Source organism: Pelecanus crispus, chromosome 7 (genome assembly GCF_030463565.1).
Source record: "Pelecanus crispus isolate bPelCri1 chromosome 7, bPelCri1.pri, whole genome shotgun sequence".
Taxonomy (NCBI): domain Eukaryota; kingdom Metazoa; phylum Chordata; class Aves; order Pelecaniformes; family Pelecanidae; genus Pelecanus; species Pelecanus crispus.
The window spans coordinates 34,497,338-34,516,784 of NC_134649.1; the positions used below are offsets into that span (position 1 = coordinate 34,497,338).

General features: G+C 66.2%; 4 protein-coding genes across 4 annotated transcripts; 2 read left to right on the top strand and 2 right to left on the bottom strand.

Moving 5' to 3' along the window:
- Positions 1–1,342: 1,342 nt before the first annotated feature.
- Positions 1,343–7,096, bottom strand: ACY1 (aminoacylase 1). The gene is given in 16 exon segments (XM_075714067.1): positions 1,343–1,507; positions 1,648–1,708; positions 1,992–2,071; positions 2,166–2,234; positions 2,317–2,461; positions 2,657–2,706; positions 2,810–2,883; positions 2,993–3,049; positions 3,295–3,384; positions 3,651–3,727; positions 3,912–4,006; positions 4,123–4,227; positions 4,789–4,853; positions 5,495–5,661; positions 6,832–7,012; positions 7,015–7,096. Coding segments are annotated over 16 exon segments (1,563 nt in total).
- A 186-nt stretch (positions 7,097–7,282) lies between these two features.
- Positions 7,283–8,844, bottom strand: ABHD14A (abhydrolase domain containing 14A). Its single transcript, XM_009486921.2, has 4 exons — positions 8,597–8,844; positions 8,333–8,448; positions 7,732–7,967; positions 7,283–7,465 (listed from the first exon to the last, which is right to left on the bottom strand). The coding sequence occupies exons 1-4, from the start codon at positions 8,842–8,844 to the stop codon at positions 7,283–7,285; spliced, it is 783 nt and encodes a 260-aa protein (XP_009485196.2).
- A 1,286-nt stretch (positions 8,845–10,130) lies between these two features.
- LOC104030188 (putative protein-lysine deacylase ABHD14B) lies at positions 10,131–11,273 on the top strand. The gene is made up of 3 exons (XM_075714279.1): positions 10,131–10,338; positions 10,514–10,755; positions 11,091–11,273. The coding sequence occupies exons 1-3, from the start codon at positions 10,131–10,133 to the stop codon at positions 11,271–11,273; spliced, it is 633 nt and encodes a 210-aa protein (XP_075570394.1).
- A 3,132-nt stretch (positions 11,274–14,405) lies between these two features.
- On the top strand, positions 14,406–18,470 carry PCBP4 (poly(rC) binding protein 4). Its single transcript, XM_075713736.1, has 12 exons — positions 14,406–14,501; positions 14,831–14,854; positions 14,933–14,965; positions 15,200–15,316; positions 15,432–15,560; positions 15,800–15,928; positions 16,177–16,251; positions 16,422–16,466; positions 16,656–16,731; positions 17,129–17,181; positions 17,643–17,812; positions 18,155–18,470. The coding sequence occupies exons 1-12, from the start codon at positions 14,406–14,408 to the stop codon at positions 18,468–18,470; spliced, it is 1,263 nt and encodes a 420-aa protein (XP_075569851.1).
- Positions 18,471–19,447: the final 977 nt, after the last annotated feature.

A 19,447-nucleotide genomic window follows, 5' to 3' on the forward strand; every position in this document is an offset into this window, starting at 1 on the left:
GCTAGGCAGGATCGAGGGAGGCACGGGGTGCTGCGCCCAGCCTTGGTGCACCCACAGGGCAGCGGGGATGCACCGCTGTCTGCCTGCAAAGGTGCCCGCTCACCTGCCCCCTGAGCGGGGACCACAGCCAGCAAGCAGGACCCCACGGTGCCGCACAGCGCCCACGCCACTCCCACGCCATCCTTCCCCAGGGCTGCAGGGTGAGGGGACATGTTCATGAGACATCAGAGAATGCACACAGGCTTCCCTGGGGAGCCTCAGCGCATGGGCCAGTGTCCCCCGCTCCCAAAAGCCTTGGATTTCCCCCCAGCGCTGGATGGAGGGGAAGGAGCCAAGGAGCTGGCGGCTTCTGCAGCGCTCCATCGCCACCAGCCTCATCCCTTCTCCCAGCCTGGCACGGGGGCAGCCTCATTAGCCCCAGCCCTCCCGCAGCCCCCTGAGGGTTGCAGTAGCTTCAACTGAGGAGGAAGGCAGGAGTATGGGGGGGTTCCAGCTCACCCCCAGCCTTTTGTAACAGAGCAGCTCCATGACCCCCTCGACTGGGACAAAACCACCTCAACTGGCTGAGCAGGCCCTTGGCTGGCCCATGGCCCCTAGTTTCCCAAGGGAAGACGATAGGGGCGGGCGGCACAGCGTGGCTCTGGGACAGATCCAGCACCCCAGGGTGCTGGAGACCAGCGCAGAGCAGGGTAAGAGCAAGGAGGAGATGCAGCCCACAGGCAGCTCTAACAGATAAGCTGAGGCTGCCTGCCTGGACCTGCATGCTGCCTGCTCAGACCCAAGGGTTTTGGGTCTGAGCGGCACCACAGCAGGAGCTGATGGGAGGGAGGGAGCAGGACGAATCCCAGCGCCGCTGGCCACTCCTGCTCCCCCCTGCATCCTGAGGCCAATCTGGAGTGGAGGTTCCTGAGGAGCAGCTCCACAGCCTGCCCGGGCAAGATCCTGCCTGCAGTGCCGTCCTCCAGCCCAACAAGCTCAGGGGAGCAGGGAGGGTTCCAGCAGACTCCACCACACTGAGGAACTCCACAGTGCCTGGGCTCCCCAATACCCCACGGGCAGCACCACGGACAGACGGACAGACTCCACCCAGTCCTGGCTGTGCTTACCAAGGACATTTATTGACTTGCACAGGGTGGCTGGGACCCAGATTTTGAGGGCACAGCCAGGACACGCAGCACAGGCATCACCATCGGGCCAGCCTTAAGCACAGCCAACATGGCATGACGCCAGCTGGGTCCCTGGCACACTGGGAGGCATTTGCTGTGCCCACCCCCTGCCCCCTTTTTAAAGCCTTGCATCCCACTGCTTGGCACCCTCCCATCCCTGACCCTTGCTGGGGCACTCAGCCCTCGGCAGGCAGCGGGGGCACCGATGCCAGGGCAGGCAGGAGGTGGGCGTAGATGTCGATGCCCCGCAGGAAGACTTGCTCGTTGAGGAACTCGTTGTGGTCGTGGAGCAGCACCGGAGTGCGGTTCATGGGCGAGAAGCCGATAGCAGGGTGTCCTGCCTGGAGATGGGGGGGTACGGGGTGAGGCCAGGGCTGGGACAGGCACTGCGTGCCCCCCTCCACCCAGGCATGGCTCCTGCTTGGGGCTGCAGGTCTCACCCCGGGTGGGGGATCCATGGGGGGGCTGGCATTGCACTCACCGCTCGGATGTAGCGGCTGTCGGTGGCAGCTGGGAAGATCTCAAGCTTGAGCTGCAGCTTCCTGCCAAGCAAGACCCTGCGTCAGCATGAGCATGAGGGCAGCTGGGTCCCCTTTTCCCCCCACCACCCTGCAGGAAAAGACACCACGCCAGGAAGGTCCCTGAGCCCTGCAGGACATTCAGTCCCATCCCTTTTGGGGGGCACAGGGAGATGCCGTTGCATGGCATGGCATAGAGCATCTCCTCCCAACCCCTGCCATGACCCCAGAGACCCCCAGGGACCCGCCGGCTCCCACCAGAGGATGTCCCTGCCAGGGTCCCACCCATCCTGGGAACATTACTCACATGTCCCTGCAGACCCCACTGAAGGCCTTCCACCACGGGTCTGACTCCTCGGTGGAGGTGATGTGTTGGTCCATGCATTTCTGACAGAGGGAGAAGGCAGGTGAGGGGCAGGGGGGTGGGCACGTGGCAGGGGAGGGACGGGCACGATGCACCCGGGTGGCTGAGACCCCTCACCTGGTGAAACTCATAGGTGACACCATCCCCAGCACCCCGGCACCATGCAGCCACCTGCTCCTCAAAGGCCTGAGGCAGAGACCAGAGGAGGGGTGTGAGCGGGTACCCCCCAACCTGCTCCCCTCCCGGGTAGGGCCAGCATGATGCCCACCTTCAGGTCCATAGTGGGTGGGATGCGGACATCGAAGCCGGCCGCCATCTCAGAGGGCACCACGTTGAAGGAGACGCCCCCCTCCAGCATGGTCAGGTTAAGTGAGGTGACGTCCCCTAGGGTCAGGCTTGAGTCGGACTTGAGCCTCGGGGGACGCAAGGGAGAGTCACGCTCTGCCACCCAGGGAGAAGGGGAAGCGCTCCCCCACCCCGCTGCCACCCCCAAATGGGGAAACTGAGGCACAGGGCGGCAGCGCCGGATCAGAGCCTGGCTTGGGATCCCAAGGACCCCCTCCGCGGACCAAACTGAAGCCACTGCCATCCCGCTGCCCGTCTCCTACCTCTGCTTCTCACTCTCCCTGAAGGCCAGGAAGGAGTTGATGACTTTTTGCTGGGGAGGGAAGGGCAGGAGGATGAGGACCAGCGCTGCGGGCAGGCGCCTGGCAAGCCTAGGGCAGGCGGGGGGTTGTGCAGGGTATCACCCCCTCTCTTACCATCTTCTCAGCCGCCGTGTTGCTGATGAAGCGGGACCCGTGCCCGGGGCTGCCCACGCACTTCACCTTTATCCCTGCAGCAACGGGGGGAGAGGGAGGCATTGAGCAGAAAGCCCAGCGCAGCACTGGTGCCCCAGCGCCTGGCAGAGCCAGGGACAGGGTGGTGGGCATGCAGTTACTCACACCACGGGCTCTTCTCGCCGTAAAAGACACTGAAGGTGTCGGATGGGCTGGCCAGGCCTGCAGTGGGCACAAACGGGGGGTCAGCAGGGCACAAGGGTGCCATGATTTGCTCTGCTCTGTTCTGACCTGGCAGCACCTCCCCTTCAGGCTGGCACTGTGTGGGTCATTGGCCAGGGGAAGGAGACCCTGAGTGGGTCCCTGGAAGCCGTGCCGGGTGCTGGTGCCTGGGGAATGATGCCAACAGGCAGAGGGGTGCGTGCCAAGAGGACACATGTCCCCATGCCAGCCCCACCACCACTCACCCTCGTCCAGGGCAAAGCCCACGTTGAGCGCTCTGAACTCGGGGCGCTGCACGAACATCTCCATGCCCTTGTGTCCGCCCATCTCCTCATCTGCAGGGGAGAGCCTGGCATGGAGGAAGGAACCGGGGTGTCCCCTGGCCCACCCTCCCCGCTCCTCCTTCCATGCCAGCCTGGATGCCACCGGCGCACTTGATGTCCTTGGACCCGGAAACCCCTCCAGCCCCAATCTAGTGGAGCTCAAAATCCAGAGAGGCTGGCAGGGGGGTGCCCAGCTGCCACACCACAGGGAACTCCACAGCATCACCCAGCTGCTAGCCCCTCCTGTCCCCCCAAGAGTGGACACCCTGGGGACTCACCAGGCACAAAGGTGAGGTGGATGGTGCGGGCAAAACACTTTCCCTCCGCCTTCAGCCTCCTGATGGCCTCAAGGTACCTGTGGGGAGAAAGCGGTACCTGGGCATCATGGAGGAGAGGGGCTGAGCCACTCCAACGGGGGTCAAGTGGTGGCACCCACAGCCCCAGGGACCCTGGGGATGGTAGCATCCCATCCTGCATCACTCAGAGGCACCCTCATGCCGTGCCCACTCCCCACAGCAGGCACAGAGCCCTCCACTCACTGGATGGAGACACACTTCATGTCCTGGGCACCCCGGGCATAGATGTTGCCTTGCGAGTCCTTAACAGCCTCGAAGGGTGGGTAGGTCCAGTGGTCCTGCAGGAAACAGCGGCAGTGGTGGCAGAGGGGCACAGCAAGCACCAGCTCCCATTTGCCTGCCACCCCTAGTCCTCCCCACTGTGCCCATCCCACCCCTAGCCCTGTCCCAGCACCTCGAAGACAGGCACGACGTCGGTGTGGGAGTTGAGGAGGATGGAGCGCAGGCGGGGGTTTGTGCCCTGCCAGGTAAGGATCAGCACCACATGGCTCTGGCACACCTGTGAAGCAAGGGCAGGATGTCACTGGGGTCCAGGCTGGGGACAGAGGGGCTGGGACAGGCAGGCTGGAGCTGAAAAGCATCAGTCTGGGAAAATTTTGATGCCACCCAGCAGGTCACCCCTTTCTCTGCTGGGAGAGGGCAGGCAGCAGGAGCAGGCATGCCTGCACCTCCCCACAGCCAGACAGAGCCCAGCCACAGGCATGAGACCTGGCTGCAATTCAGATGGAGGAGGGGAGAAGATCCCAGCGTCTTCCCCTGGTGCCCAGGAGTCCCCTGGGAGAGCTGGTGCCCAGCAGGATGGACGTCCCCAGGTAACGTGACCCTGCCAGGTCCCCAGCTAATCATAGCACAGGCGGCCGCAAAGGTCAGCAGGGACCAGCCCAAATACAGGCTTAAGGAAGGCCTCAGGTCAGCAGAGGATTACAGGCAGAGGGGATTCACTCCTGCCCAGCTCTGGGGTGTCAGGCAGGGGAACAGCCTGGTCACTAAGGACCAGGGCATGGCTGGCTGGCTGGCTGGCTGAATGGATGGACTGGGAGCTGCTCCTCGCCTCACTCACCTCCACTTTCTGGCAGGCCAAGCCCAGGTCGGTGCCAACACGCTCCAGAAACCGGACGGCTGCATCTGGGGAGGAACAGGGATGCCCGGTGTTATGTCGGGATCTCCCTCCCCTCTCACTGCAACCCCCCAGGCACCAAAAGGCTCTCCAGGGTTCCCAGGCCAAGGAAAGAGGCGACCAGAGAAGGCAGGTGATGGAGGTCCTGAGCATGAAAGGTGGCCAGGAGTGGGGACAGGAGCAGCTTGTCACCGTCCCTTTGGGGCAAGGACTAGAGGAACATAAAAATTGAAAGGAGCAAGTTCAGGGTGGATGGTCCTCCGCAGGAGTTTTGGGAGTTCCTCACCAATAAAAAAAAAAATCTTGATGTATTTTAGTGGGAGCGTGGAAACATTACCAGAAGGAGGTCTAATTGGAGTTATCACAAGCATCCGTCCCAGAGCTAGGGCAGCATGGGAAGGGGGCCCTGGGGCACAGGGCTGCAGGAAGCAAACGGCAACTCTGGGTGCACTCAATATGTCCCTGCCCCAACCAAAGACGCCAGCAGAGATAAGGCACAAATGCATCCGCTTCTGAACACTACGATCAAAAAAGCCCTGGCCGAGGACTTGGGCACCCAGGGCCAAAGACCGGAGCTGCAAGGTACAGGAGAAGGAGCCACGTTGCCGGATCCCCACACAGCTCCTGGTCCCTTCCCCCCAATCCTCACCATAGTCAGGTTTGGGGTAGACAGTGTCGATCCTCAGGTACTCCCGGAAAAGTGTAACCGAGGGGTCCTCCGAGGCCCCCATGCTCTTCCCGGGCTTCCCGGGTGCCATGTCAGGGACTGGGGCTGCAAAGCTCTGGGGAAAGAGCAGGGAGATGGTTAATCACCCACTGGCCCCTCCAAAGTCCGCCAGCAAGCTCAGTCGTCACAGAAACCAAAGCGGGACAGGGCAAAGGTCTCCCTGGTGCGAGTCCTGGGACGCCGCCACTATGGAAGAAGTCCCCCTGACTTGAGTATGGGGGCAGGATGGGGGGTACCCCCCCCATCCTTTCATCACCACCCCCCCCCAAAGCACATGTTCCTGCCCCAAATGTGGTGCCAGGGCAAGCTGTGATGCCCAGGCATGGGGCAAGGGGTGAGCCGTGGGGTAGGGGGCTAGTAGGGAGGAAAGGGGAGCAACAAGGTGGGGAAGGGGGTTATGGGGGAAAGAAGGGTGTATGGGGCAGGGGCACGCGGTGGTCAGGGTTAGCCAGTGATGTGAGGGAGTGCAGGCAGGGAAGGCAGGATGCTGGTGTAAGGAGGTGCAGGTGAGGAAAGGGGGGCTGGCCAGGGGAAGCAGGACAATGTGGGATGCTTAGGGGCACATGGGGGGGCAGCAGGAGGGGTGAAGTGTAACAGCTGGGGGGTATGGGAGTACAGGGTGCAGTGAGGCTATGAGAGACGTATGGGGGGACCGTAGTTAAGGGTGCAAGGTGGTGCAGGGGTTCTGTGGCTAGGGGCGCAAAGGGGCACAGGTGGGGTATAGGGGTACCATGACTGGGGTGCAGGGAGGCGGAATAGTGGGGTGCAGGGGTACTGCAGTTGGGGTGCAGAGGGGGTGCAGGGGCACCATGGTTAGGGTTGTGGGCAGTGCAGGGTACCATGGGTAGGGGTGCAGGGGTACTGTGGTTAAGGGTGCAGGGGGAGGAAGGGGAGGGACAGGATACCGTGGTTAGAGGTGCAGGGGGGTGCAAGGTACTGTAGTTAGGGGTGCGGGGGGGTGCGGTGGTAGCATTATTGGGGTGCAGGGGTAGCACGAGCAGGAGGACAGAGGGGTGCAGGGCACCATGGCTGGGGGTGCAGGGTACCGAGGTTAGGGGTGCAGGGGGTACGGGGGGGTGCAAGGATAACGTGGTTAGGCGTGCGAGGGGGGTGGAGGGTACCGCGGCGAGGGGCGCAGGCTTAGGGGGGGCGAAGGCACCGTGGCAGCCCCCCGCGGGCTGCCGGGCGCTGCTGGCCCGCCCCTGCTCCCCGGACCCCCGCCCGCCCCGGCCCTACCTCCGCGCTGCTGCCGCCGGCACCTGCCCGCTCCGGCCCGGCCCCGCTCCGGCCGCTCGGCCCCGCTCCGCCCCGCCCCGCTCCGCCCCGCAGCCGGCAGCGGGCAGGAAGCGGGCAGGGGGCGGGCAGGAGGCGGGCAGGGGCGCAGGGTGGACCGGGGGCAGGGGGTGGGCCGGGCACCCTCCCGCCCCGGGCACCCTCCCGCCCCGCACTAGAGGCAGAGAGATGGGGCTGGAGCCCGCGGAGCCCCGCGGCGCTTGGGGACAGACGCAGAAAGCAGAGCAGCATCAGTTTATTGGCCTCGTGTCGGAGGACACCCTGTCCTGCCAGCAAGGGACACCCCAAGTCGTCCCCCCGCCACCTTGGGGACACCCCAAAAAGAGAACAGCACCCCTCATGCCAGCCGCCTGTGCCTCCCAGTCCTTCAGGACGCTCCATCCTTCGTCCTCCGCTCGGCAGGACACGAGGCAGCGCTCACTTCAGCTGGCTCAGGAAGCCCAGCAGGGCCCGGTGGAAGTCCTCCGGCTTGTCCAGGTAGCAGGCATGGCCAGCGTCAGGTACCACGGCCACATGGTGCCTGGGGAGGTGCCGGAGACTCTGCAGGGCCTGGGGACCCAGGCTTGTGTCACGGTCACCGTACAGGATCAGGGTGGGCGTCTTGGTAAGGGGAGAAAGAAAACCAGAGTGGTTGTCAGAAGGGGAAATGGCCACCACGCTTCCCCTGGGCTGTGCCCACCTCCATCACCATGGGGGCTGCAAAGCTGAGGGGAGGCAGGTGCCAGCCCCCCCATGAGCCTGTGGGGGCACAGGTCCCCCTCCCTCACCCCAAAACACAGCCACCCTCCATGCCACCCTACAGCCAGCTGACCCACAAGGCTCACCAGTGTCCAGAGACCCCCCAGGAGCCCAACAGCCCGCCTCACCTGGACCCGCTGGTACTGCTCAGCAGCGTAGTCCTTGGTGCCCACAGGTGCAATGGGCACGAAGCCGGCCAGCTGGTCCCCCCGCGCCAGGAGAAAGGGCAGGGCAAAGCGGCCACTCATGGAGGGGCTGATGAGAACGGGCCTCCGCATGCCCAGCTCCTGGAGGACATGGTCCAGGAAAGCCACCCGGCCCTGTGCCGTGGCCACCATCTCCACTGGGGGCGAATCCCCATAGCCTGGCATTGGGCAGAGGGCACAGGGTGGGCACAGGGCAGGGCGATTGTGCAGCCTGCCATGGTCTCTGCCCCCAAGGCTCAGCTGGCTTGGCAAAAAATGGGCACCCTATCAAGCCCTGGCAGTTGTAAAGCCACAGCCACATGCCAGCTGGACCGAGCCAACCCCAGCCAAAGGGTCTGCGTGGCCATGGAGGTTAATGCCCCGGGGCAAAGCCAAGTCCCAGGCACACCGCCCCAGGGACCACCGCTAGCTGCCCAAAGAGGTCCAAAGCCCTCCCTAAAGAGGTCCAGAGCCCAGCGGTGGCTGAGGTGAGGGACTGGAGCTGCTCAGAGGGATCAACTTAAGCACAGTGCCATGGTCCTACCGGGCAGATCTATTGCGACCGCACGGTAGCCTTCTCCGGCGAGCAGTGCCAGTGTGCCCAAGGCCTCCCACGTCTTGGAGGTGAACGCCCGGCCATGCAGGAACAGGACATCGGGCCTGTGGTGGGGAAGACAGGCGGGAAGGTGTTCAGGGAAGATGCCATACCTACAGGTGTCCAGCAGCCATGACAGCTGGTGGACACCAATGCCCAGGGCCTGTCACCCCCCCACCTTCCTCCGCCACAGGAGCCCGCGGGCCGACCCACCTCCCAGGGCTGGTGGTGCCACTGGCCTGAGGCCCTGCGGAAACCTCCCTGTAGAAGACAGGGGGGTCTCCCACAGCCATCCCCATTCGCGCAGTGGCGTTGGCCGCCCACCGGCCCCGCTTCCCCTTGTCAGGTCGGGTGCCCGCCAAGGGCTGCTCGTGCTGGGCGGCTGGGAGCAGGAGGTAGAGGGCGAGGGTGAGGAGCGCCCCGAGGAGCAGGAGCCCCAGGCGGCTGCGGGCAGGCGGCATCTCCACTCCTCCTGGAGAAGGAAAATGGCGGCGAGGGGCTGGAAACCCCAAACCCCACCGCTGCGGAGGGGGGTAGGCCCCAGACCACGGCGCTCTCCTCAGCTCCGGCGCGGCCTGCGCCCCCCGCGCCCGGCGCTGGCAACCCCGCTCGGCCCCGGCCTCCCGAACTCCCGCCGGCTCCGGCCGCTGGCCCCGCCGCCCCTCAGCTCCAGCCGGGACATGCGGCCCCCCCGGCCCCGGCCCCGGCCCCGGCCCCGGCCCTCACGGCGCCGCGCCCGCGGCCCCAGGCTCCGCCTGGCGGGAGGCCGCGGCGCTGCAGGCCCCGAGGGCTGTCAGCCGGGGCCTGCCCACCGCACCGACCCCCCGGCAGGGCTCCACCGGGCCGGGGCCGAGGTCTCGGGAGAGAACGGCCGCTGCCAGGAGAAGAGCCCCGGCTCGGCTGGGGCTCGGCGGAGCTCGGCTGGTGCTCGGCGGCGCTCGGCTGGGGCTCGGCGGCGCTCGGCTGGGGCTCGGCGGCGCTCGGCTGGGGCTCGGCTGGCTCGGCTAGGGTTCGGCAGAGCTCGGTCGGGCTCTCGGCTAGGGCTCGACAGGACTCGGCTAGGACTCGGCTCGGCTCGGTAGGACCTCGGCGCCGCTCGGTTCGGCTCGGCTCGACAAGAGCTCGGCTAGGGTTCGGCTCGACTCGGCTCGGCTAGCGCTCGGTGGGTCTCGGCAGAGCTCGGCTGCGCTCGGCTGCGCTCGGCTCGGCTCGGCGGAGCTCGGCTCGGCGGGGCGGCGGCCGTTCCCAGGGCCGCCCCGGGCCCTGCGCTTGGTGAGGCGGTGCTGCCGCTCCCCCCCCGCACCTCCCCGCCCCACCGGCCTTTGGACCCGGGCCGCGGCACCCCCAGCCCCGTGGCGCGGCGGAGAGCGGGAGGCGAGCGGCGGCCGGCGGCCGGCACTGAGGGCAGAGGAGCAGGTAAGGGCCGCCGGCCCAGCGCCGGGTGGGGAAACGGAGGCCGGGGTGGGCCTGTGAGCCTGCCTGGAATGAGCGAGCAGCCCTGTGCACCCACCCCGGGGCCGGTCCCCCGTCGGTGTCCCCCAAAAAGAGGGTGATGCCAGTGTAACCCTCACCTTACCGGTGCCAGTGCCACAGCCCGCCCTGCCTTCCTGCCACTGCCGGGCCTCGACGCCAGGACGCCGGCATCCCACCGGGGCCGACCTTTCCGCTAGGCCGCACAGGGCTGCCACGCACACCGGGCCCGTTTCCACCTCTCAACCCCCCCAACAGCTCTCCCAACCCCCCAGGCATGGCCACCCCACAGCTCACCGAGAGCACCGTCACGGTGGAAGGCCAAACCCTCTTCTACCGCCAAGCCGAGCCGGCCCAGCTGCCACCAAAGCTGACGGTGCTGCTGCTGCATGGCATTCGCTTCTCCTCTGATACCTGGCTTCAGCTGCAGACGCTTGCCACGCTGGCCGAAAACGGCTACCGAGCTGTGGCTATCGACCTGCCGGGTAAGGCACAGTGGAGAGCATGGCCCCAGAGTGAGGTGGGGGCCAGGGGGAGCTGATGGAGCTGCTTGCGTTCACGGTGCCAGGATGGCAACCCCTGCATCCTGCTGTGCCAGCTTCTCCCCGTGGCAAGGCAGCGGAGAGTGTGACAGGGCAACTTCTGTCTCCCATGGCTCAGGGCTGGGGCGCTCAAAGGATGCCGTGGCCCCAGCACCCGTGGGCCAGCCAGCACCAGGGGCTTTCCTGAAAGCGGTTTCAGAGGCTCTGTGCCTGGGTCCGGCCGTGGTGATCAGCCCATCACTCAGCGGCATGTACTCCCTGCCCTTCCTCTTCCAGCACAACCACCTGCTCAAGGCATATGTGCCCATGGCACCCATCTGCACTGAGAAATTCACGGCGGAGCAGTACACCCAGATCAAAGTAGGGCCTGGAGGGAGATTGAGAGAGATTGGGAAACTGGGAGGGGATGGTGAGGGGGGGACCTTGGCACCAGGGTTGGGCAGGGGAAAGACTAAACAGACCAGAAATCCTGGAGAAGGGGAACATGATGATGAAGGAATGTGACTGTAGGGTAGCAGGAGGGAAAGAGGGGACATTAGGAGACCGAGGAGTCTGAGCCTTAGTTTCCCCTTCTGGTGGGCAGGGGAGGAGGGCAAGTGTCTCCCCTCCGTATCCTGGTCCCAGGGTGTCCCTGGCCAGGAGGAGTGGGTACCTGGGTGCCGTTGGCAGGCTCAGGGTGCATTCCCCCTCTGCAGACACCCACGCTGATCGTGTACGGGGACCAGGACGTGGAGCTGGGGCAGGCCAGCCTGAACAACCTGCGGCACCTCCCCGAGCACCGGGTGCTGGTGCTGCAGGGCGCCGGACATGCCTGCTACCTGGACAAGCCCAACGAGTGGCACCACGGACTCCTGGCCTTCCTGCAGCAGCTGGAGTGAGCGGGGCAGGCCATGTGGAGGGGCCCACAGGGCTGGGGGACGTGGCCAGCCCACCCCCCCCTCCACCTGTGCATACACCCTTGCGCCAACCCAGCTGCTCGCCTGGCATCCCCACCCAGCCTCCCTTGGGACCAAATAAAACCCCAAGCTCTGCCACCACTGCTTTCCTGCCGCCTTCCTCTCACTTCTTTCCACCCTTCCTGCCTCCTTCCCCGATCCCCACCTCCTCCGTGGCCACCATCCCATGCATGTTTGGGGGTGACAGCAGGGGAGGTACAGCCACCGAGGGATGGGACATTTGGGGAGCGTTGCCCTGTGGGTGGGCAAGTGCTGGCTGCGAAGCCTCTGGAGCCCACCCATCACCTCTGGCAGGACCCCCAGGAGCCTCGGAGGATGCCTGGGGAGCCCTGGGGTTGTGTTTGGGCACAGGTAGGTACCCCAGGGTGGTGGCACCTGTGTCCCCGGCCTGTTAGCCTCCTCTTCATCCTCCTCTTCCTCCTCCCACCCCTCCTGGCAGGCACCCAAGCGCAGGGTAATCCACAGGAGCTTAAAAGGGAATCGCCAGCCCCAGCAGGCTCCTGCCCATGGCGGCAGCAGCCCAGCGCCCCGGGGAGGCGGGGGGGGGATTTACCGAACGAGTGGCTGCCATGAACAGATGGGGGGGCGGGCGGGAAGGCCTGACAGACGTCTGGCTGGACAGACGGAGGGACAAGCCCCCTGCCCACCACCTGCCTTCCGCCCCCCCCCCCAGTGCTGCTGTGCCGGGCACTCAGGGGCACAGATGGAGCCTGCAGCGGGGTGCCCCCCCCAATGCCCCCCCTTCCCCAAGCCTGCCCGTGCTTTAGCTGCTTACGCCAGGGCCCAGGAGGATTTAGCGGGGGAGGCACGGGGGGGGGGGGGGGCACTTGTCCGTGGGGGCAGGACACCCGTGCGGGGGCACGGAGCAGTGCCTGGCAGTAAGGCAGGACCCCTGTCTGGAGCATCCTTTGCCCCCCAGCCGGTTTAACTCCCCTGTCGCAGCCCCGGCCCCCCATACAGGGGTGTCTCCCGCTCCCCCCTAGCAGCACCCCTGGGTGCCGGCGGGCCCTGGGGTGCCAGCCGCCCCGTCCCTGCCCGCTCCGGTGTCCTTGAGCCCTCGAGCTCTGCCAGCTGATCGGCTTCCAGGAAAAAAAAAAAAAAAAACAACCGCAATTACAAAGAGGGGCGATGTGTGAGCCAAAGGGGGGGGGGGGGGGGGGGGGGACAGGAATGTCCCCAGCGGTGGCAGATGGCCTTACCCAGGGTGCATTGTTCCTTTTAGTGTCTCTTATCCGCTGTAATAGGATCCCGGAGGGAGGGATGTGGGAGAGGGGAAGAGCGAGGGGGGCCCCGGCGTGGACCGGGGTGGGGGCCGGGGCTGCCAGCCTGGCCCTGGCCTGTCAAGCGGCTCATTGTTCCTGCCCCGGGTGTCACCGGGCGCCGCCGGGGACAATGTGGCACTGAGCGGGGTGACCGGCGGCGGAGGGACGAGGCGCACGGAAAGGTACCCGCCAGGCCCCTTCCCGCGGGGGCCGGAGGGCTTGGGGCGGCCGGGAGGGCGAGAGGAAAGAGGTTCCCCTTGGGATGGGGTGGGGGCTTCCTCCTGTCCCCCACCCCGTCGCCTCCCTTTGCCACCCGAAGGTGCCCCGAAGGACGGGCGGTGCCCAGCTTCGTGGCCGCCCCGACGCCAGCCGTGGGACAGGGCAGGTGGCCTGTGCCCATCACCGGGGCCTTTGGGGTCCCTGCCAGCCTGGCTTACCTGGGGGAGAGCACCCCCCCCTGCCCGCGGACCCCCACGTTGCCTGTGGCAGTGGGGGGACACCCGTGGCCCTGCCGCCTCCCCCCTGCCCCACTGCCAGCTTCGTTCTTCTCTCCCCGGTGGGATCTTTTGTCCCCCCTGGGTCCCTGCTGCCCCCGGGGGGACGGGGGACCCGGGCAGGCTGCCCACCCCCGCCGGCACCACGCACGACTCCGGGCGCTGCGAGGCGAGGGGTTACAGGGGGGTACCACCCCCCACCCCCATTTCAGAGTCCCCTCCATCGGGAAGGGGAATATTCCCCCTCCCCCAACCTTTCCCCCTTTCCCCAGCCCCTGGTAACGGGGCGGGGGGTGAAGATGGAGGGTCCAAATGACCCCGGGGGTGCAAGCCATAGCACTTAGGGGGTACAGGGGCGACTGGCTTGCCCCCCCCCCCCCCCATTACCCAGATGCAGGAGATGTGCCGTAGCGGTGGCAAGTCCTGCCAGCACCTAAAATAACTGCCCCCACCCCCCGCCGTGCCTGCGGACACGGGCCCCAGCCCCAACACGGGTGCTTTGTTTCAAAGCCGCTTGGCATCACCCAGCTTGCCGGGAGCCAGCGGTGCTGCAGCCGCCCACCCGTGCCCAGACACACAGCGATTGTCCTCTTCCCAGCCCCACGCTGGCACTGCGGGGTCCCAGCCACCCCCGTCCCCCAAGCACAGGGTCCGGGGGGGGGCCCTGGGGTGCCCAGGGGGGGACAGGGTGCAGCGGCATCGTGCATTGGGCATCACGCCATGGTTCGTGTCGGGCTGGCGGTCCCCATCAGGGAGGTTGCCTCAGTTTCCTCTGGGGGTTTGTGCACTGGCAGGGGGAAGGGAGGAGGAAGAGGAAGGCTCGCACAGCCTGCGAGACCACTCAGGCCACCTCTGCCCCCCCCACCCCATGTGGCACCACCCCAGCAAGCACCTGCAAACTGAACCCCATCCCACAGCCACATTCCCCAAACTTTTCCACCTCCCCCCGATATCCATCCAGCTCCTAGCTTCATGAAGGTGCGGTGCCAGTTCCGGCCAAGGGCTGTGCGCAGGCCAGTTTGAAGGCAGCTGCCTGCAGGCTCAGGCAGGCATATGGCAGCAGGTCCCTTTGGGGAGCTCCCGGAAGGGGTGCACGATGCTGGTGGGGCCCTGGCTACCATGGGGCCGTGCAAGACTCCCCCACCGGAGGAGGGCATAGTGCTGCCCCTGCCTCAGTTTCCCCTCTTCCCAGCCATGGTGCTTTTTGGGCTGCAGATTTGCGGGGGATTGGGGTTAGCTGGGGCCTCCCCCCTTTCTGGAGAGTGCCATGTCCCACAGGCTCAGCTCGCCCTCCCGCCATGGCATCGCCGGACGGAGCCAGCGGCGTGGGCAGCAGCCCCGAGGAGACGGAGCTCAGCATCACCCTGACCCTCCGCATGCTCATGCATGGCAAGGTAACACTGGGGGGCCTTAGCACTGCTCGGGGGGTCGGCAGTGCCCAGGGTGGGGGGCCACGCTGGAGCACCAGCTCCTCGCTGCACCCTGTTTTCCTCCCCTGCTCCCAATCCCCCCCAGAACAGCATTCCCAGAATTTTTTCCCCCCGTCCTAAGCCAGGGAGGGGCCCATTCCCATGCCCCAGAGTCACCAGCAAGCTGCCCAGTGTCCCAGTGGCCACGGGGCAGGGCCCGCCTGTTGCCCGTTGGCCAGGCTGTGGGCAGAGGAGGGATGTGGCAGGCAGGGAGCTGCCTGCTGACAGGGCCACCCTCGTCTCTGCCTTTGCAGGAGATCGGCAGCATCATCGGCAAGGTAAGATTTGGGGTCCGGGGCACCACCAGCCCCAGGCTCCCCTGGATCTGACCACCTGCCCTGTTCCTCTCCCCGCAGAAAGGAGAGACTGTTAAGAGGATACGAGAGCAGGTAAGGGCGTGCTGGAGGCTCTGCCGGGTCCTGCACCTGGTGGCTCCCACGTGCCGAGCCCTGGCCACCCCCATTCCCAGGCTGCACCCTGGGGAAGGCTGCCCTGGGCAGGTGGGAGGGGGAAAGCCCAGCTCCTCAGGCATTGGGGCCCCCCCCCGGTGAGCCCTTCCGGGGGGCACACACATCAAGCTCAGGGCCTGCGATGTCCCTGACGGGGTGTGACACCGTCCCCAGAGTAGCGCGCGCATCACCATCTCGGAGGGGTCCTGCCCTGAGCGCATCACCACCATCACTGGCTCCACCGACGCCGTCTTCCGCGCCGTCTCCATGATCGCCTTCAAGCTGGAGGAGGTAGGCAGCCCCTCCCCACCTCTGCCGGGTGCTCCCTGAGCTGGGAGTGCTTGCCCCATGCCAGTGGTCTCATGGGGGTCCAACGCCACATCCCCTCACCCCCGTCGCCTCGCAGGACCTGGGAACAGGGAGCGATGGGGCAGCAGTGGGCAGAGCGCCGGTGACACTGCGCCTCGTCATCCCGGCCAGCCAGTGCGGCTCGCTCATCGGCAAGGCGGGAGCTAAGATCCGGGAGATTCGGGAGGTGAGGCTGAGGGTGCCCTGGGTGCAGGCTCCCCTTTTCTCCCAGGGGGGCACAGAGCCCTCAGCACGGGGGCTGCCGCGGTCCCGTGGGAGGTGATGCAGGTGATGCAGGAGTGAAGCATCACCCTTTGGAGCCTGCAAAGGTCTCCAGGGGCCAAGGAGACAACAGGGGAGGTGTGAGGTGCTAAGCCCTGGAGACTATGGCTGAGGCACCCCAGCATCTCCCTTTGCCCCCGCTAGAGCACGGGGGCACAGGTGCAGGTGGCCGGCGACCTGCTGCCCAACTCCACTGAACGGGCCGTCACCGTCTCAGGGGTGCCAGACACCATCATCCAGTGCGTGAGGCAGATCTGCGCCGTGATCCTGGAGGTACCCGCCGAGCCCCACGCCCAGCCTGGAGGGGCATGCGGTGCTGCCTCTCCAGGGCTCCCTGTGCTCACCTGGACCCAGGCACTGGGGCTCCACCGTGCTGAAGCCCATAAGAGCACCCTGCCCTGGTGGTGCTGCGGGCCATGCCCTGCTTGTTGGCAGCAGATGGGGGCAAAGGGGGTCCAGGGGGCTGCAGGGGCATTCGACCTCATTTCTCATCCCCTCCACCTCCTTCCCTCCCTCTCCAGTCGCCTCCGAAGGGGGCCACCATCCCCTACCACCCTGGCCTCTCCCTGGGCACCATCCTGCTCTCTGCCAACCAGGTAAGGGGCCGCAGCCCCCCCGGGGGCACACGGTGGCCGGGGAGCCCAGCCTCTGCTGGCGAGGGGTGACTCCGGTGGGCTCAGTGTGGCCTCCCTGCCCCGGGGGTGGGTGACCTAAGGCAGGGGTCCCCACCTGGCCCCCCACTGATGCCGCTTCCTTCCCCCGCCAGGGTTTCTCCATGCAGGGCCAGTACAGTGGGGTGTCTCCTGCAGAGGTGAGTCTGTCCCCATGGCAGCCACCCCTGCTCCCATGGGCACCGGGTCTGTGCCCACTGGGACGGGCACTGCCAGGGATGCCTGTCCTGGGAGGCGCTGGGTGCCAGCGTCCGGCCCCAGGAGGGGACAGGGGAACCTCTGCTGTCACCCCTAACACCTCCTTCCTCCTCCTCCTGCTGCCCGGGCAGGTGACAAAGCTACAGCAGCTGTCAGGGCACACGCTCCCCTTCGCCTCCCTGGGCCACGCACCTTCCATGGTGCCAGGTGAGCATCTCCCATGCCCCCCGCCAGGGCTGGGGGTGTGGGGTGCCCCTCCTGACCAATCCAGCCACCTGGCTCTAATGAGGGGGTCCCCGTCCCCTGCACCCTCTCCGATTCTGGCCCCGCCAACATGGCTACCTGCCCCCCAGAATGATCCTGTCCTTGAGTTCCTGGGGTCCCCTGGGGACCCACCAGAGCCCCTCAACCCTGCAGTGGGGGAGCACCGGCACCACATTACAACTGGTGCCCATTTCCCATCCTCCCTGCCTCTCCCCAGGGATCCTTCAGGTTTGTCCCCAGGGCCACTGACTGTCCCAGCACGGGGCTGGGGTGGGGGCATGGAGCTGCTGGAAACACACCCCCCCCGCCCCGCCACTAACATCCCTGTCTCTCCCTCCAGGCCTGGACACCAGCTCCCAGAGCAGCTCCCAGGAGTTCCTGGTGCCCAACGACGTACGTGTGGGTCCTGGGGATGGCAAGGGAGACCACAGCTTGCCGCCACCCCTGTGTCCCACCCCACAGCTGCTTTGCAGGGGCCAGCACCCACTGCCCCACACAGTTGGAGGCTCTGCCTCAGCCCCCAGAACTCAGGAGCAAGAGGGGCTGCTGGGGCAGAAGAGCTGGAAGAAAAGGGAAACCAAAGCATGGGAGGGAGAAAGGGCTTGGCCAACACCAAGGAAGAGCCTTGGGATGTGGCAGCCCAGCAATGCCACCTGGGGTGGGGAGGGGCATGCTTGAGTGAGACCAAAAAGCAGGGTCTGCCCAGGGAAAGCAGTGCCCTGCCCTCCCTGTGCCTGCCTCAGTTTCCTCACTCCTCCCAGATGTAGGGGGTGGCCAGGTGAGCCTCTGGGAGCTCCCTGCTCGGTGTGGCTCCTCCAGCTGCTCCCAGCTCACCCCAGTCCCTGCCCCTCCAGCTCATCGGCTGCATCATCGGCCGGCACGGCAGCAAGATCAGCGAGATCCGGCAGATGTCGGGTGCGCACATCAAGATCGGAAACCAGACTGAGGGCTCCAGCGAGCGGCACGTGACCATCACGGGGTCCCCCGTCAGTATCACCCTGGCTCAGTACCTCATCACAGCCTGGTAGGTGCCAGCCTGGCGGGGGGCACGCTGGCTGCTAGCGAGGGGTGGCACCTCCCCAGCACCCCAACGCAGCTTGTGGGGGACACCACCCCCAGAATGCTCAGGAAGGATGAGCTGGGTGGTGCTTTGAGGTCCTGAGATGGTGGGTGCAGGACCCTGGACCCCACAGGGTTTGAGTCCCAGCTTTTTAGCCCAGTGGGATGCCCAGGATGTGCCATGGAGACCTATGCCTCAAGGATCAGGGCATGCGGTCCCTGCACCCTAAGACGGGCAGGTCAGGGTGAGGGACCCGCTCTGTCACCATGGTACTCACCACCCCACCCTTCTCACTCACTTCCCCAGCTTAGAGACGGCCAAATCTACCTCCCAGGCACCACCGGGCCCTGGCTCCGTGGACCTCGGCATGGGCTTCTCCCAGCCCCTCACCCCTGGCTCTGGCGCAGCACTGCCCGCTGTCGCCCCAGCCCCTCCGGCCCTGCTGGGCACCCCCTACACCATCTCCCTCTCCAACTTCATCGGTCTGAAGCCGGTGCCCTTCCTGGCGCTGACCCCGTCCTCCATGGCGGGTCCCAATGGCGGCACTGCCACCTACACGACCAAGATCTCGGCAGCCAACGGCACCAAGAAAGCTGACCGGCAGAAGTTCTCACCCTACTGAGCCCTGCCGGCAGGTGGGTGAGGGGGTCCGGGGTGCCACCTGATGCTGGGGACACCTCCCTGCCGCCCACCCTGTCCTGCAGCCCCTGCCAGGCGCCTGATGCCCGGGAAGGGCCCCCCTTCTCCCCCACCCCAGGGAAGGGAAGGGTCTTCCTGGCAGCGATGCCTGCTGGAGGAAAGGGCTGCTCCGCTCCCTGCTGCCCATCCCAGCAGTGCTGTGCCTCCCCCCCCCCCCCCCCAATTTTCCTGCACGGGGACCGCATGCCCTGGTATGGGATGGGGGGGCTGCCCCTGCCGGCCCGGGGTCCCTTCTGCCAGTGCCCTGTGCCAGGGTGGGACCTCCACCTCCCACCCCTCGCCCTGCCCACCCTGCCATCCTGCTCCTGCCCACCCTCCGGCTGGCACCCAAAAGGAGGGTGCTGCCCAATGAGGGGCTGCCTGGCCTCTCAGGGGATCCCCCATCCCCTGGCTCTGGTGGGGGGCCCTCCCCAGGCCACCTTGGGGCAATCACCTCCCAGCAACCCCATCCAAGAGCCAGTCCCTGCTGGCTTGGAAATGCTGTATATATAAGTCTATATTTTTTCCTCCTTTGTAACTTATCAATGGTTTAATAAAAAGATAAAATTCACAAGGAAAAGAACCCAAATATTCCCTACCCTGGGTGGACACCCCCCCACCAGGGGCAGCCCCAGCTCCTGGGGACATGGGTTGGTGGTTGGAGGGGTGTTCCTGTGGCCAGGGGGGTGCTGGTCCTCAGCCCCAGTCTCTCTGGGAGTCTTCCCGGAGCCCCCTCCCTGCCATGGGGCAGTTTGCGAGGCCATGGGGCAGTTCTCCCCCAGCCCCCCAGTTATTACTGGGGCAGGGGGAGTCTCCAACCCACTGTGCCAGCACCATCTCTGGGACGTTTGCAGGGGGGCTGGGGGTGATGTACCCCTCCCTCGTCCCCCCAGCAGGGTCCAGTCCCCTTGCTTGCACCAG

What these genes read in the sequence shown, in the direction of transcription:
- ABHD14A (XM_009486921.2), bottom strand. Translation starts at nt 8,844, where the DNA reads ATGCCGCCTGCCCGCAGCCGCCTGGGGCTCCTGCTCCTCGGGGCGCTC. An exon ending in GGCACCACCAGCCCTGGGAG is followed by an intron (nt 8,449 to 8,596) that starts GTGGGTCGGCCC and finishes TCCCCACCACAG; the next exon opens with GCCCGATGTCCTGTTCCTGC. An exon ending in AGCAGTACCAGCGGGTCCAG is followed by an intron (nt 7,466 to 7,731) that starts GTGAGGCGGGCT and finishes CCCCTTACCAAG; the next exon opens with ACGCCCACCCTGATCCTGTA.
- LOC104030188 (XM_075714279.1), top strand. Translation starts at nt 10,131, where the DNA reads ATGGCCACCCCACAGCTCACCGAGAGCACCGTCACGGTGGAAGGCCAA. An exon ending in TGTGGCTATCGACCTGCCGG is followed by an intron (nt 10,339 to 10,513) that starts GTAAGGCACAGT and finishes CCCATGGCTCAG; the next exon opens with GGCTGGGGCGCTCAAAGGAT. An exon ending in AGCAGTACACCCAGATCAAA is followed by an intron (nt 10,756 to 11,090) that starts GTAGGGCCTGGA and finishes CCCCCTCTGCAG; the next exon opens with ACACCCACGCTGATCGTGTA.
- PCBP4 (XM_075713736.1), top strand. Translation starts at nt 14,406, where the DNA reads ATGGCATCGCCGGACGGAGCCAGCGGCGTGGGCAGCAGCCCCGAGGAG. An exon ending in AGATCCGGGAGATTCGGGAG is followed by an intron (nt 15,561 to 15,799) that starts GTGAGGCTGAGG and finishes TGCCCCCGCTAG; the next exon opens with AGCACGGGGGCACAGGTGCA. An exon ending in CAGTACCTCATCACAGCCTG is followed by an intron (nt 17,813 to 18,154) that starts GTAGGTGCCAGC and finishes TCACTTCCCCAG; the next exon opens with CTTAGAGACGGCCAAATCTA.